The following is an 18,535-nucleotide window of genomic DNA, read 5'->3' on the forward strand; positions in this document are numbered from 1 at the left end:
ACCATCATGATGTCAGAGATAACTCAACCATTTACCACACTTATTCCACAGCTAATTTTGCATGCAACAGTTTTATTGGTTGTATGAGGAAGACTGCACAGACGGTGAATTACTTGGCTCAACTGCCACAGTTCTTCAAAACAATGCACACAACACAACCAGCATACACAATAACTCAAACACACAGAGCACCTCACCTCACCCCCATCATTTGCTCACCTGCAGAAATTCACACAACTCTCCTACCACAACACAACCCAAGCACCAATCAACACAACCACCCACAGAACACAATCAGCACACGTAATAACTCCAAACATCACTCAGAAGCCTAGAACGGCCATTGAGTCAGTGGCAAGCAATGAAAACCGCTACAAGCATGTCTGAGAGCTCTTTCTGTTCAGAACAGCACCAGGTTCAATCACCACTGAGATTCATGGCCTGTTACCATCTAATTTTTTACTTTTCAGCTTTTTTTTTTTAAAAAACACAGGGATTTAGGAGTTACATCCATGCAATAGCATGGGCTTTCTGCTGCTTTTATCAATTTTCTTTGGATGACTGAAAGAGGAAACCTCAGCTCCACAAGGGACAATCGATTTTATTAGTGGAATTTAGGAGTAGGACAGACGAAGTAGTTAGAGTCAGACAAACAAGCTGAACTTTTGAACTTCAGTAAAACTTGATTATAATTTTTACATAATTCTCCTCAATTGCTAAGCACCTTTTCATCTCCTAATTTTAGCCAGGATCACAACTGGAAGGAATAAAATACTGGAAGTCAGGCTATTCTCAACATCCTACCGAACCAGAATCAGGAAGTAGCAGAAAATGTATTACAAAGCTTATGCTCCCTAGATTTTTAGGCCAGAAGACGTTCAGATAATCTTCAGAACTTTTTAATGATGACCCAAACATCTGAACCAAAATGCTGGATAAATTGAAGAGCGAACAATCTTGCAGTATTCCAGGGGAGGCAGAAACTTTGCATGAACCACAGCGGTGCAGAGGAAGGGATGGATTCAGATATATTTTAGAAAGAGAAGCCTGCAGAGATGTTTTGGCCACTAACTGCACCTTAGATACCAGGGATCTTAGCTCCTCCCTCTGATCTTGTGGAAGGTTCTCAATGCATGGCAACACCTTGCCCCAGTTCATATATCTGTAGTTTAAGAACCTGGTAATTGTAAATATGCATCTGGAGACCAGCTGAGGAATAGATCTTCCTGCCAAACAAATCAAGCTTTTTAGGGTCTTTTTTTCCCTAGGAGTCATCTTGGGAAGCCTCTGTTGCTTCGATCTTTCATGTTACTAACATTACTTGCAAAATTAATTCCATGCAAACGCCATGAAATTTAATACTTTGCCATTTACACTGTTGTGAATTTTCTAAAAAATAAAAATCATGATTCCCAAAGGGCCCTAGCTATAAAACATGCTTTTCAATCTTCTACTCTTTCTTGTATCTCTTCTCTGAAACCTCTCCAATTTATCAGCAACCTTCTTCAATTGTGGACACCAGAACTGGACACATTATTCCAGAAGCAGTTACATCAATGCCACATACAGATGTAAAAAACCCTCTCTAGTCCTACTTGACATTTCCCTGTTTATGCATCCAAGGACTGCATTGGCCTTTTTGGCCACAGTGTTGCACTAAGTGCTCATGTTCAGCTAATTAACCACCATAACCCCCAAATCTTTTTCAGGATCACTGCTTCCCAAGAGAGTCTCTCCCTATTCTATAAATCTGTCTTACATTATTTTTTTCTAGATGTATAACTTTATATTTAGCCGTATTAAAATATATTATTGATTGCTTGTGCTCAGCTTACCAAACGATCCAGATCACTATGTATCAGTGAGACATCCTCATTATTTACCACTCCACCAATTTTTTTCTCATCTGCAAACTTTATCAGTAATGATTTTATGTTCTCTTTTAGGTCATTAATAAAAATGTTAAACAGTATAGGGCCAAGAACCAATCTAAGCAGGACCCAACTAGAAACACCTGCTCAGTGATGATTCCCCATTTACAATTATATTCAGAACTGTCAGCCAATGTTTAATTAATTTACTGTGTGTCATGTCAATGTTGTTTCATTTTCATTCTTTAAGCAAACTATTAAGTGGTACCAAGTCAAATACCATACAGAAATCTATTACATCAACACCATTATCATTATCAACCAAACTTGTAATCTCATCAAAGAAATATCGAGTTAGACACAATCTATTTTCCAAAAGCCCATGTTAATGGGCATTAATTATACTACACTCCTTTAATTCTTTATTAATTGAGTCTCGTACCAGCCATTCCATTATCTCACCCTGGCTCGATGTCAGACTAACAGGCCTATCACTACCTGGGTCACCCCATTTACCTTTTAAAATACTAGCACAACATTAGCTTTCTTCGAGTCTTTTGGAACCTCCTCAGTGTTCCATAAGTTACTGAAAAGCAACATTAATGGTCTAGAGAGCTTCCTGGCTAACTCTTTTGAAACTTCTGAATTCAAGTTATTCGAACCAGCTGATTTAAAAATGTCTAACGTTAGTAGCTGCTGTTTAACATCCTGGGTTGGAAAGTGTTTCATCATCATCAGATCATATGAACACATAATCGGTTCCTTCACCCTCAAATACAGAACAGACACATTTATTAAACACTTCCGCCTCTTATGCATTATTATTAATAATTCTACCATTTCCATCTAGTTATGGGCCAATATCAGGGTTAGGATTCTTTTTGTTCCTAATATATTTAAAATACTCCTTCTTATTGTTCTTAACTCTGCTACCCATAGATTTCTCCTTGTGTCAGTTTTCTAAAATTCCAAGCTTTCTAATAATTTCTAAATGATTTTATGTATTCTAATTTATAAAACACAGAACCTAAATGGGGACGGAGGTTGGGTGTGATGAAGGAGTGGAAATGGAGGACTGTCATTATTTGAGCCATCTCAACATTTTTTATTCAAATATAGCTAGAAATAGGGTCCAAATTGCTTTGAATTCATATAATTGCTCTCTGTGACAATAAGCTATTCTTTCTTTGGCTGCTAACTCAGAAAGGTCTGAAAATCATTACACTACTCTGAATATAATACATGTTTGTTATCTAACAAATAATGTTAACAAAAAGCCAATTTGTATTTGAAAAAACTGTTGATCTCAATACTGGAAAAAATATGTTTCATTTAGTAAAACTTGTTGAATAATTATAGTTATCTTGCGTCTCTTAGTTCTTTTGTCACAACTGTGATCTAAATGTAGGGACAGTTGTTTTCTACCTAAAGTCTAAAAAACAAAAATTAAGTAAATACATACCTAGAAATCTGGCCCTTTGAAACAGTTAGCAACTTATCTGTGAGCAGAAATATTAAATAATTAAATGGCAAAGTAAAAGGTTTTGAAAAGTAACAGTAAGTATTGGCTTCTCAATGCCAAGTATCTTTAAATAAAACTGCCTTGTTTTAAAGTACCTATAGTTATTAAGTCTATTAAGTAACTGAAAGCCTATGCTATTGCATAGGTGTAATTAATAAAGTCACACATGTAAAAAAAGGCCAAAAATGGCTAAGAACTTAAAAATTGGATGGTAACAGACCACAAATCCCAGTGATGATTGAAGCTGGTGATATTCTCAACAAAAAAAGCTTTCAACCATGCGTATACCTGTTTCCATTGCTTCACACTGACTCAGACATTTTAGACGTCAGAGTGACATACAGTGATAGTCCTGGAATCTTATATAGATATCATGGATTAATTACCTGCCAAATGCCACGTTTAACAAAGCAGTTTATTTTTAGAAGGCCAGCCACCATATTTTTACCAGTTAACTTCATTTTAAAGCGAAAAAAAATCCTCTATCACTTATCAGATGAAGTCCTTTTTTTGCTTTGGAAAGTAAATACACAAAAACATTTTTAGCCTATTATGGTCTATGCAAATTTCAGCACCAAGCACATTAGAAAGACCTAAAAACATACTACAGAATCTGTAAAAGAAATGCTAAAAAATCCTAACAACCCCAGTAAGTATAGTGAAAAAACTATGTTTAGTACTGCCATTCACTTGCCCAGTAGTTAGATATTCATAATTAGACTATAGGGGAGGTGCACCTGAGAGCATTGTGAAGAGCAGGGAGAATGCATGGGGACAAGTGGAACGTTGACTACATGAGAAGGGTGAGCAGCCATGTGGGGAAAGCTACTGGTGGCATGCACAAGAGAAGTAGGCAGGGGAACACTGCCTCTTCCCTGACTTTTCCACTCAGTGAACTGACATTGACTCCCCATGGAAGGGAGTCACTGTTCCAAGTGAGGGCAAATCAGTTATGAGGAACTGCTGGTGTTCCCTCTCTTCGAAGGACCCATATTCTTTTTCACTTCTCAAGCCTCTACTTCAGTCCATTTTCCCTCAATTCCCCTTGCCTCATTAGACTCAGCATAGCTATTGCCACACCTTTATGCCCCTCAAAGTTCCACTCATGTCATGTCCACCATCTGTATCCTTATAGCCTCTTGCCCACAAATCTGCTCACTCCTCACTTCCCCAGGCCCACGATCACTTCCTGCGTCCCCAACCCAAACGTATCTTCTCCAGAAATTTTTTGCACCAGCACCCCCCGTATACCAATCTACTGCCTCCCCTTTACTCACCAAACTTTGGTGTCCCCAACCTCCTTGAATTCACCATGTCCACTTATTGATGATGTCCCCACCTACAGCCTCCCCAGCCCATTGCCAATACCACTTAATCTTCTATCACTACTGTGAAGTTCAAGATAGATACCTTTGTTCAAAATTCTGAATTCCATCAATTCTCATTGGTGCTGCTTCCAATTACTCAAGAGGAAACTGAAACCCACCACTCTACCTTGGTAGATCTGAAGGTAGATAAAATGCCCTAAGGCCTAACTCTCCATCACTTGGGGCTACCTCTGAGGTACAGTAGAGCAGAACATGTACATGGGTGGGAGAATTGTGAAACAAAATAAGAACAGACAAATACTAGTAGTTGGAGACTAAGGGCAAAAACTTCAAATGTGCTTGCTCAAGAAACTCTGTATTCCCAATTTAAAATGTAAATACTGCTATGACCATGCACAAGTTGGGGTTTGAGCACACAACCCTGACATATATTCAGCATAAGGGTTTGTATGCACAATGTAGGCACTTTGTGGATAGCCAACTGTGTAAGAGTGTCAGGGGACATTAGACTTCTCCCTACATCACTTCGCTAAAAATTAAAGTGAATGTACTTGTACCACGTTGCAACAAAATTAAAAATGGGCTGATTCCATTGTTTTTTGTTTCACCTTTCTCTGTCCGAATATGCACAAACACACACTCCCAATACACAGACCATGTGGTAGAAGAATGTCCAAGAGAATACTCAGCTTCAAAACTGATTTTTTAATTAACTGAATGACCTACAGGTTGACAACTTCCCTTGAATGTTGAGAAGGCTGCAAGAGGCTAAAGCACACTAAGTAAGACTAAGAAAGATAAACAGTGTCTTCCGCAAAGTTCTAAATCATCATACCATTGGGAAAGAATTAGCATTAGGTAACTGTTTATTTCAAACAACATACTAAGCTGGGCACTGAACAAATTACCAAACAAAATTTAACAGACAAAAGACAGATAGAAGCAAGTGTGGCAACACTGGTTAGGTTATTTCTTTTAGAGACAAAAGATAAATTCAGGCTACAAAGGTAGGCAGGGGGTTCAATCTGTGCTACAACAATTAGAAAAACCACCTCAGAAAATGTTTACCAAGACAGAAAGCCTGTAAGAAAGTGAAAACATCATGTGACATTTCAGTTTCCTAGATACTCAGTGAGAGTGTGCTTAAATAATCTAAGGAGCCAGAGAGACAAGGTGGGTGTGGTAATATATTTTATTGGACCAACTTCGGCTGGTGAGTGAGACAAGCTTTTGAGCCACACAGAGCTCTTTTTCAGATCTGGAAACAAGGTACTCCCAGCTAAACAATCTGTTCCAGCTGGCATTTTGCTGTGATGCTCGGAGTACCCTTCTGAACACCTGAAGAAGAGCCCACTATTAAAATATTTATTCCCCATGTAAGATCTTGAACTTCCTGTTCATGAAGTACAAGTTGGTGGTTGTGCTGGAGAAAAAGTTTCTTGGATTGGATAGGCAAGTAAAGATGTTACTGAGAATGAGAGAAGCTGAGGACTTCCTAAACAGCTAGGGTTGAGAAATATCAGTATACCAGGTTCAAGGAAAAAAGGAACTGGCGAGACAGACACACACACAGAGGAGTCCTGGCAGTTTGTAATCACCAGAGGCAAAAGGTCACGGCAGCATTCTACGTGGCTGGAGATGGACAAAAAAGGGAAGGCAGTGGCCACCAAAGGAGGACCAGGAGGAATTCTACACAGCTAGAAGTTTCCAATCAATAGCATGTTCTCAACATGACAACTGTGGAAGAGACAACCTCTCAAGAGCCAGATGGTCCAAGGGAATGGAGAGATGTACAGGACACAACTGTGGATGGCAGCTTGGCTACACCTGTATGAAAATCAAGCTTGAACACAGATCTCCAACATCCAAGAAAGACAGACTATACTTGTTAGGGATTCAATATTCAGAAGAATTGAAAGAACTTTCTGAAAGGGACAGGTGGACCACAGGAAGGTGTGCTGCCTTCCTGAAACCAAGACACAAGACGTCACTCTAAGACTGACAGTGCTTCTGGAGTTGACGGGCATGGATCCATCGCTGATGTTTCATATCATGTTGCAGGATATCTTAATTTTACTACTCAGAAAGTACTACTCGTGTCGCAGGATATCTTAGTTTTACTACATGTGTTTACTACTTAGTTTTACTACTCATGTCACAGGATATCCTAGTTTTACTACTCAGAATTGCTATATATCTGGGGTTTCAGGGAGCTTCAACCACCCCCTTCTGCCCACACCAGACCCTACATGAACACTGAGTGCTGCAGCAAGTATAATAAATACTCTAGCTAGTGACAAACTGGACAATTTATTAAGAGTTATAATATTCTTCTCTGGTGGAGATACAATCTTCTCCAAATGTACTCACATTCATTTCAAGTTTTGCCATTATGTTGGGTTTCATTCTCTCTGGCTATACGTAATAGCCAGAGATGCCAGAGAAGAAAAGATTTTAATGGTTCCACAGAGTTGCAACATTTCAAGCTAACTTCCTTATTATGTTATTCATCAAACCACCCTCTGAGGAAATGAGAAGCTAATTCATTCAAATGACATTTATTTCAAAGCTTATACATTAGTTCTGCTGATTTTTCTTGTTAGAAACTCCATCTGGAAATATACTTTGAAGACAACAGAACAGCAATTTTTCAGGACTAATCTGCAACACAGTGTGATTCAAAAGAATGGAAATAAAATTGCTCTGAAGGTAGTTTTTCTCTGCTTTTTTGGACAATGGCTAAATATCTAAGCAGCCAAGGTTTGAAAAACTATTCCCACACATACACCCAAAGAAACTCTAAGAAGCCACCCAAAGCTTCTCTTAATTTTAGTTCTCATAGTCTCCCAAATACCATTTTCATATTTGCCACTGATTAATATAGTACCTGATTTCAAAATGCAGTTATCACATTATCCTTTGGCCACTGTGAAAACTAATAAGCTTATCAGAGATTTGGGGCTATATTCCATAATCACATTTTCGTTCCAATTGTTGCCTTAAAACACACAGGCTTTATACACAGGCCTGGAATGCAGTCTTGGTGCTTCCCTTTATTAAACTTCAAGAAACTCCCAGTAACAATAGCATCACACTGATAAAATGATCTTATGACACAGCAAGGACTGGATGAACAAGTTGTAGGAGATTCTTTACTGTATAACCTTTGCCAAGAAATATACTCCCAAGACCTAACTTTGCACTCAGTTACACCCATGCACTTAGCTTGCAAAGTTTAGCCCCTGCTTTCTCAAATAAGATGACATCTTGATGTTAGATGAAAAAAATCTCAGAGACTCTTGCAGTCTGTGTGTATAGGGGAAGGTATATGAGGGGGGAACATATATTCTATACATACCACCGCTACACTTACAAAATCATGACATAGCTTTTTAAGACCAGAAAAAGAAGAAAGACAGCTTTGTGCCAACCTTACCTGGCAGATCTAATTTACCAATGAAGTACTTTGATACTATATATTACCTGCTGACCAGCACTAGAGAAAACCCCCAACATAGGAATATATGTTTAGGATTGTCAAGGTTTTTAACTCTTTGGCAACAAATTTAGAGCAATAAAATGTATATTTTGCACTTTCAACCATCAGTAAGGTTCCTGTAAAATTATGTTTGTTACAGTGCATAGGTAAGCTAACAATTCACAATTGCTTGTACTCACCTGTAAACATTTTTGTCACAGTTTTACTCTGCTTGCGAGCAGAGCAGAGGAGGAGCAACCAAGGAGGGAAGAACTCGTAGTGATCAGCTAAAAGCTCTGCAATAGTTCCAGATATGCCTGTAGAAGTCTGTTCACCTTCTGCAACATTACAACCCTCATCAATCGAATCTACAAGCAGAAAGAGGCTCTGCTGGGGGGGCTTCATCCCCAAAAGTGGAAGCAGAATGCACCTGTAAGAATTATTAAACAAAACAAAATAAAAAATCAATATTCTAAATATATTGCGCAACACACAAGTTACTGTAATAACAACCTTTTAAAAGTACACTACCATTTTTAAAACTATCCGAGGAAAGGATTTTAGACGGTTACTTTTAATTGAGAATATACTGACGTAGACTAAGGTTTTTATTAAATAAAGGTATTCTGAATAAAGGCAATCTGATCAATTAGTGATGTTCATCTTGACTAAGCAGTGCTAGTGTTCTGACAACATCAGTAAATTACAATTTTATGAAAAGCATATACATTCTTCAAGGGCCCTTAGAAGAATTTTAGCTTACAAACTACGTTTCTCTGTTCAAAGTTTAGAAAGTTCACTAACATTGCGTACCAACTAATATTAAGTACTTTTTATCACAAACTACGCGTGAGTGATGATGGTGAAAAGTCTCAAATAAGAAAAAAAGCATACTTGAGCCTTCAAAGTTGTCAGTGTTATATACTTTACAAAAAGTTTAGTTTTATAAAGAACCATGATCCTATATTTGTATTTCATGATGTCAAGACCAAAAATAATTTAACCCAGGTGTGCTATAGTCATTTTGGTGGTGCATTTCCTTGGGATAATGAAATTGTAGTTTTTTCATTCCTACTCAAGAGGCAAAGATCCCAAGGTTGTGGAACTGAATTCGCAACAATGATTCCTGAGCGTGCAAGGGTCCACATTAGTGGATCCAATTGTAGGATTCAGGCCTAAATATATTGTAAATAATAAATACTCTAAAAACATCTACAGCACCCAGATTTAAATGTATTTAACATTGTTCTCATACTGAATGGCATTATTAAAAAACCATGTATACTCCACTTTAAAATACAGTCTACCTTTGCATTTATGTGTATTTGTTTACAATCAATAGTACACAAACTATACTTCATAATTGCTAGAATGTAACTATTTATTCAGCACTTCCATTCTACATCACAAAGACATAGGTTAAAAATTTCCAAGCACCTGAATGATGTAGGAGCTTAAGAGCACTGATTACCAACGGAACTGAAGCACTTAAGTGCCTAAACTGCTTTTGACAATTTTACCCAGGCTTTTTTTAAAAAACAGGCTTTTTTTAAAAACAATTTATTCTGTTTTTCAAGAGGAATGAACTGTGATTCTTCATCCCTTCTTGTTTCAGGTCAATGCAGACACAGTAATATGTCTGGAAGAAAGAGAATGTGTAATTGTACTAAAGTGACCTAAGAAGAATTTTGGCAGGGGAAAAATATGATCCCTAGACATTACACACACTTTCAAAACAGAGATGCAGTAAGATGGTGGCTGAATTTTCAGAGAACATTCATTAATGCAATACTCAGATTTCAGAAACTATTCATTTTTACTTCTATATAACTTATGCACTTGAAAAAAATTAAGTGCATATTAAAAATTCATTAATTCAATGCAGAATTAACACAACTTCTCAAAACCTAGTGTGCAAATATATATAATTACTAGGGCTGTCGATTAATCGCAGTTAACTCACATGATTAACTAAAAAAAATTAATCGCGGTTTTAATCGCACTGTTAAACAATAGAATACCAATTGTAATTTATTAAATATTTTGGATGTTCTTCTACATTTTCATATATATTGTATTCTGTGTTGTAACTGAAATCCAAGTGTATACTATTTTTTATTACAAATATTTGCATTGTAAAAATGATAAACAAAATAGTATTTTTTCAATTCACCTCATACAAGTACTGTAGTGTAATCTCTTTATCCTGAAAGTGCAACTTACAAATGTAGATTTTTTTTTGTTATGTAACTGCACTCAAAAGAAAACAATGTAAAACTTCAAAGCCTACAAGTCCACTCAGTCCTACTCCTTGTTCAGCCAATTGCTAAGACAAAAAAGTTTGTTTACATTTACAGGAGATAATGCTGCCCTTTTCCTATTTACCATGTCACCTGAAAGTGAGAACAGGCATTTGCACGGCTCTTCTGTAGCTAGCATTGCAAGTGCCAAATATGCTAAACATCCGTATGCCCCTTCATGCTTCGGCCTCCATTCCAGAGGACATGCTTCCATGCGGATGATGCTCGTTAAAAAAAAAATGTTAATTAAACTTGTGACTGAACTCCTTGGGGGAGAACTGTATGTCCCCTACTCTGTTTTACCCACATTCTCTCATATATTTCATGTTATAACAGTCCCGGATGATGACCCAGCATGTGTTGTTTATTTTAAGAACACTTTCACTGCAGATTTAACAAAACGCAAAGAAGGTACCAATGTGAGATTTCTATAGATAGCTACAGCACTTGACCCAAGGTTTCGAACCACCAAAAAACTTTTATCCTAGCGGTTAGAGACCTCACCGAGGATGGGAGGTTCGAATCCATTTTTGTCTGTCTTCTACCTCTCAGGAAAGTCCCTAAAGAACTGGGTTATAGGTAAGCTTGGCAGAGTTTCATTTTTTATTTTTTAAAATATTTGATCATATCTGCTTTTAAGTTCCACCCCCCCAATTTTTATTTAACTATTTAAATTTTCTTAGCGGCATAAAATTACAGAGAGTCAGACAATATTATTTAATGACAGTAGATGTTGAGATTCAAAAAGTTAAAACTGTAAAATCGTTTAAACAAATTTTCAACATCCCATGTCAAAATATACAAAGTAAGTAGCCTTAATTCAAACTTTAATAAGTTCTCAAGTAGCATTTTTCTTTCTTTGGTATTTGTAAATTTTGATCATCTCTGGAAATATTTTTCCATCAGTTTGAATGTGTACAATGATATCAACATTTAGATAAAAATCTAATCAACAAATTTAGTTATAGGGTATTCTGTGGTGGGTCTTTCTCAATCCCCCCTGTTGAAACTGTTGCACTTTGTACAAAAAATTAATATTCACTGGAACAGGGACTCGAACTTGGGTCTCCCACATTCTAGGTGAATGACTCTATAGCCAGCAGTTAGGGTATTCTCACTCTCTCTAGCCAATGAGTATTTAATTATTTATATAACATGGAACAGTGAATTTGGGTTAGGTGCCTAAACACAGGAGAGGGTTCACAGCTGGGAATCCTGAGAAGAGTTAGGCACTCAGCAACTTTTGGCTCTCCTCACCATTTCCTACTGGCTCACTTAGATGGCTCCCTGCTCAGCTTGCTGGCTTTTGTGAATCCCACTCTTAGGTGTCTAAAACATTCCATACCTGAAGAAGCTAATTTAGGACTAAGGATTCCACTAGGCAGTAAGGTGCCTAAACTTGGCTACTGTAATGCTAAGCTAAATTCCCTCAGTGGATCTAGCCCCCAAAATCACTAAGCACATACCAGCTAAAGTTACAGAGTAAAACTTTTTCTGTTTGGCCGCTGGTATACAATTCCCTCAACATGCATGCAATATAGCTATAAAACAAAGCCAGGTTTGTAATTTCTTGTGGACTGTAGGCCATTGGGAGGAAATCTCTCTGTGTGCATTTATTTTGGCTATGGTTATAGTTGTGGCTTTAAGGTTTCTCTCAGCAATTATTTTGTTTTTGCACTGGTAAAATCCCATTGCTACATCTGCTGTAGGCAAACACTACAACTAAGTTAAATGATAATATTTTACTTACTTAGAGATATGCCAAATTTCCAGTTAGCCCAAAGGAAAGCACAATACATAAGAACACAAGAATGGTCATACTGGGTCAAATCAATGGGTCATCTAGCCCAGTATCCTGTCTTCCAACAGTGGACAGTGACAGATGCTTCAGAGGGAATGAACAGAACAGGGCAATTTATTAAGTGATCCAACCTGTCATCCAATCCCAGCTTCTGGCAGTCAGAGGTTTAGGGACACTCAAAGCATGATGTTGCATCCCTGACCTTCTTGCCTAATAGCCATTGATGGACCTGTCCTCCGTGAATTTATCTAATTCTTTTTTGAACCCAGTTATACTTTTGGCCTTCACAACATCCCCTGGAAATGAGGTCCACAGTTTCACTGTGTGTGTGTTTGAAGTAATTCCTCATGTTTGTTTTAAACTGCTGCCTATTGCGTTCGGTGACCCCTTGTTGTGTTATGTGAAGGGATAAAAACCACTTCCTAGTTCACTTTCTCCACACCCTTCATGATTTTATAGACCTCAGTTTTATCTCCCCTTTACTCATCTTTTTCTAAGATGAACTGTCCTAATTCTTTTAATTTCTCTTCATAGGGAAGTTGTTCCATACCCCTAATCAATTTTGTTATCCATTTCCCAATATATCTTTTTTGAGATGGGGCAACCAGTACTGCACATAGTATTCAAGGTATGGGCACGCCATGGATTCATAGAGCAGCATTATGATATTTTTGGTCTTATTATCTATCCCTTTCCTAATGGTTCATAACATTTTATTAGCTTTTTTGACTGATGCTGCACATCGAGGAGATGTTTTCAGAGAACTATCCATGATGACTCCAAGATCTCTTTCTTGAGAGGTAACAGCGAATCTAGAATCCACCATTTTGTGTGTATAGTTGGCACATTTTCCAATATGCATTACTTTTCACGTATCAACACTGAATTTCATCTGCCATTTACCTGCCCAGTCACCCAATCTGTGAGATTCCTCTGTAACTCTTCCCAGTCATCTTTGGACTTATCTTGAGTAATTTTGTATCATCTGCAAATTTTGCTACCTCACTGTTTACCCGCTTTTCCAGATCATTTATGAATATGTTGAAGAGCACTGGTCCCATTACAGATCCTTGTAGAACCCCACTGACCACTTATTTCTACCATTTGTTTCCTATCTAGTTACTGATCCATGAAGACCTTCCGTCTTAGCTGACTGCTTACAAGCCTTTGGTGTCAGACACGGTTAAAGGTTTTCTGAAAGTCCAGGTACACTATTTCCACTGGATTATTCTTCCCATGTGCTTGTTAACCCTCTCAAGGAATTCTAATGGATTGGTGAAGCATGATTTTCCTTTTCAAAGCTGTGTTGACTCTTCCCCAACATGCTGTGTTCATCTATCTGTCTGACAATTCTGTTCTTCCTGATGGTTTCACCTAATCTGCCTGATACTGAAGATAGATTTACGGGCCTGTCATTGCCAAGATCGCCTCTGGAGCCTTTCTAAAAAATTGGCATTAAATTAGTATCCTCCACTCATCTAGCACAGAGGCTGATTTACAAACCAGAGTGTGTAGTTCTGCATCATCATATCCGAGTTCCTTCAGAACGCTTGATTGAATACCATTTTGTCCTGGTGGCTTATTACTGTTTAGTTTATCAATTTGTTTCAAACCCTCCTTTACCAACACCTCAATCTGGGACAGTTCCTCAGATCTGTCACCTAAAAGGATGGCTCAGGTGTAGATCTCTGCCCCACATCCTCTGCAGTGAAGACTGATGCAAATAATTCATTTAGCCCCATTCTCAGTTGTCCTAAACACCATTAATGACTGAGAACTTCCAGTGATGATTTCTAGAAGCACAGCATAAAATTTAGTGGAGCTCACAGGAAGTAGAATCTAGGGAAATATATGCTTTCTTGTAGTGGTAGGTCCATAGGGAGTATTTTGCAAGTAACCAGATTACATATTATAAGTAGGAAAAGGAAGAGAAAACAACTAAAATATGACTATAGTAACCACATCGTAGCTGAAAATTCTTTCCTCATGCCCGTTAGAGGTTGGAGTAGGTTGCTTATCTTCTTATATTTACAAGCTTTATGGTGGATGTGTAATATGATCACTTTACATAACCTGTCACTTTGATTTCCAGCCCCTTCTTTCCTGGATCTTCCACATTGGCACTGATTTTGTTGCACAAATTAAGATCTATACCTCAGATGACTAAAATAATTTACACTAAATTATCATTACTTTTTCTTTCATGGTTGTTTTCAACTAGCTTCTAAATATCCCCTTGAATCTCTCATGCTGGCTCAGGGTAATCAGGATTAACTAGATTTTTGAAAAACCTCACAGTTAAAAAATATTTTAATGTTTATTCGAAAGCAATCAAGTAAACATAAATAATAGATTAAGTCCATGGAACAAAAATGCCCTATCAGTTTATTTTTAGAAGATCATATGATTGGAAACCAACCCATAAACTAGTTACAGTCACTGTTCTCGGTGTTCCCCCCAGCTTCCCAATCTGTAAAACTGAAAAAACAACAACCTCCTTTGGAAAAACTTTGAAATTACTGATAAAAGGCACTATAAAAAGAATGAGATTATTAAAAAGAAGTTGTTGACCAATCAGTGCTCTCATTTTGACATACAACAGAATGTATAAAACTGCAGTTAGTTTTACAGCAACTTTGTAACCAAATGCATTCCAAAATTAAACAATTTGGTCTTTTTATTCTCCTCCAGTAAACAGCCAGCTCCCTTAGCCATACAGAATCAATCTTCACTCCCAGTCAATAGAGCTGCTTCAATAACCAATGTTATCTAAACAAATACTTTGCCTCAGTCTTTAATAAGACTAAAGAGGATCTTAGGAATAATGGTAGCATGACAAATGGGAATGAGGGTATGGAGGTAGACATTACCATATTTGAGGTAGAAGCGAAACTCAAACAGCTTAATGGGACTAAATCGGGGGGCCCAGATAATCTTCATCCAAGAATATTAAAGGAATTGGCACAGGAAATTGCAAGCCCATTAGCAAGAATTTTTAATGAATCTGTAAACTCAGGGGTTGTACCGTATGATTGGAGAATTGCTAACATAGTTCCTATTTTTAAGAAAGGGAAAAAAGGTGATCCGGGTAATTATAGGCCTGTTAGTTTGACATCAGTAGTATGCAAGGTCTTGGAAAAAAATTTTGAAGGAGAAGGTAGTTAAGGACATTGAAGTCAATGGTAAATGGGACAAAATACAACACGGTTTTACAAAAGGTAGATCATGCCAAACCAACCTGATCTTTTTTGAGAAAGTAACAGATTTTTTTAGACAAAGGAAACGCAGTGGATCTAATTTATCTAGATTTTAGTAAGGCATTTGATACCGTGCCACATGGGGAATTATTAAATTGGATAAGATGGGGATCAATAGGAAAACTGAAAGGTGGATAAGGAACTGGTTAAAGGGGAGACTACAATGGGTCCTACTGAAAGGTGAACTGTCAGGCTGGAGGCAGGTTACCAGTGGAGTTCCTCAAGGATCGTTTTTGGGACCAATCTTATTTAATCTTTTTATTACTGACCTTGGCACAAAAAGTGGGAGTGTGCTAATAAAGTTTGCGGATGATACAAAGCTGGGAGGTATTGCCAATTTAGAGAGAGACTGGGAAATCACACAGAAAGATTTGGATGACCTTGTAAACTGGAGTAATAGTAATAGGATGAAATTTAATAGTGAGAAGTGTAAGGTCATGCATTTAGGGATTAATAATAAGAATTTTAGTTATAAGCTAGGGATGCATCAATTAGAAGTAACGGAGGAGGAAAAGGACCTTGGAGTATTGGTTGATCATAGGACGACTATGAGCCGCCAATGTGATATGGCTGTGAAAAAAGCTAATGCGGTCTTGGGATGCATCAGGAGAGGTATTTCCAGTAGGGATAAGGAGGTTTTAGTACCGTTATACAAGCACTGATGAGACCTCACCTGGAATACTGTGTGCAGTTCTGGTCTCCCATGTTTAAGAAGGATGAATTCAAACTGGAACAGGTACAGAGAAGGGCTACTAGGATGATCCGAGGAATGGAAAACTTGTCTTATGAAAGGAGACTCAGGGAGCTTGGCTTGTTTAGCCTAACTAAAAGAAGGTTGAGGGGAGATAGGATTGCTCTCTATAAATATATCAGAGGGATAAATACCGGAGAGGGAGAGGAATTATTTAAGCTCAGTACCAATGTGGACACAAGAACAAATGGATATAAACTGGCCACTAGGAAATTAGACTAGAAATTAGACAAAGGTTTTTAACCGTCAGAGGAGTGAAGCTTTGGAATAGCCTTCTGAGGGAAGCAGTGGGGGCAAAAAATCTATCTGGCTTCAAGATTAAACTCGATAAGTTTATGGAGGAGATGGTATGATGGGATAACACGGTTTTGGTAATTAAATATTCATGGTAAATAGGCCCAATGGCCTGGGATGGGCTATTAGATGGGGTGAGATCCGAGTTACCCAGGAAAGAATTTTCTGTAGTATCTGGCTGATTAATCTTGCCCATATGCTCAGGGTTTAGCTGATCGCCAGATTTGGGGTCGGGAAGGAATTTTCCTCCAGGCAGATCGGAAGAGGCCCTGGAGGTTTTTCGCCTTCCTCTGTAGCATGGGGCATGGGTCACTTGCTGGAGGATTCTCTGCTCTTCAAAGTCTTTAAACTACGATTTGAGGACTTCAATAGCACAGATATAGGTGCGAGGTTTTTTTTGTAGGAGTGGTGGGTGAAATTCTGTGTGCAGGAGGTCAGACTAGATGATCATAATGGTCCTTTCTGACCTAAATATCTATGAATCTAGTTGAACATACTAACATTAAACTGAATCCAAGTTCCCACAGCTTTATGCATTCTAGATTGGTCACTTTACAAAACTGTGAAACATAACTAACAAATGACAAATCTGACTAGTCTGGATTTATATATTGCCCAGACAGACACTAAGCAGAGACTGACTTCTATATAGAAGACCATAAATATTGACTTTCAAAGCAAATATTAACCACAGAAAAGGTGGGGAGAGGGGAGGCTGAGGAGCTGGGGCACTGAACTCTATTAGAGGAGAATACACTCTACACTCTGACTCTTGACAGATGTATTTTGAGTTTATATTCTAGGTAATTACACTTCTGATTGTTCTGCAATCACGTAATAAAAGGCACTACCACAAGGCATATGCACGAAGTGACTCAGTAATGGTACAGCAGGTTAACAATCTGGGTTTAATGTTAGATTAGTCTTTTCAATATATTTGATCTCAGGAGGTAGGGAGCTATGGAGACTATTTCTGTGTGACATGGGATTCTTCAGCCACCTTGGTACAGCAGCCTGGATCTAGACCACCATATGCCTAATTACATATCTTCTGGGGTTTTCAGTGTACAGCTGGACAGTAAAATGAAGCTTTTGACATGTCCAATTCCAGAAATACTGGTTAACATGAAAGAGTTCTGCTGGAATTCATCTCGTACCTGGTTGTATACTTGGGGTAGAATATTCCCTTTTTTGTTGCTTTACCATATATATCTTTTCCCCTCATTTACTGAGTCAAAATGATTGCTTTCAATCTTTAATTTCAGTAGCCCTTAGCGGCAGAGAAGTCTTTATATTCCATTCTTTCTTTGCTCTAATACAGTCTATGTGGTTATTTTGTTTATCTTTCTCTCCCTTCTATTTCTAGCAGCTAGTTCCTTACATGAAGGTTTTATTAACTTTCCATACATCCTTGTATAGTATCTACTGTCCACTCTGCACACTTAACTTTGGTATGTATTCTATAGTTTATTTAGTAAGATCCATTTTTAGCATTATCTATAATAGAACAGGGCAATTGATAGCTGTTATTGTACTACCACTTCCCCCCCCCCCCTTTACCATATACAGGAACAAATAGGTTATAAATGGGGTGTCTTATGTCACCAAAGACAGCAGTGTTTTTCCTTTTAAAAAAAAAAAGGAAGAGGAAGTAAACAAATAAGGAAAAATGTCAGCATAAAATATTTGGGAATCAAATTAATGCAGGTGTTAGAATTTTCCTTAATTTGTGTTTTCTGGAAAATAATCACAGTTCCATTTTTGTGGGATGAAGGGTGAGAGCGAAGGCTCAAACAGGAAGCAGCAGCATAGTAGGATACTATAATGGAGTTGATTTTGAAATTGCGGCATACTGCTGGGTATGCAATAGGTTAATGAAATGGCTTGGATAGTCTACCTGATACTAACTATCCCAAGGACAAAGCTAGTATGA

General features: G+C 37.8%; 1 protein-coding gene across 10 annotated transcripts in view; it reads right to left on the bottom strand.

Annotated features, from left to right (window-relative positions):
* The window catches only part of ANKRD50 (ankyrin repeat domain 50), a 47,731-nt gene that overhangs the window by 16,136 nt on the left and 13,060 nt on the right, over positions 1-18,535 (bottom strand). For all 10 annotated transcript variants that reach the window (XR_005225121.2, XR_006290430.1, XM_037897165.2 and 7 more), the window contains one exon: positions 8,400-8,629. Coding sequence is in view for 8 of the 10 variants with exons in the window: in XM_037897165.2 (XP_037753093.1) it covers positions 8,400-8,629 (230 nt within the window). In the remaining 2 variants the exon portion in view is untranslated. The remainder of the gene's footprint in view (positions 1-8,399; positions 8,630-18,535) is intronic.

This window comes from Chelonia mydas, chromosome 4, assembly GCF_015237465.2.
Source record: "Chelonia mydas isolate rCheMyd1 chromosome 4, rCheMyd1.pri.v2, whole genome shotgun sequence".
NCBI lineage: Eukaryota > Metazoa > Chordata > Testudines > Cheloniidae > Chelonia > Chelonia mydas.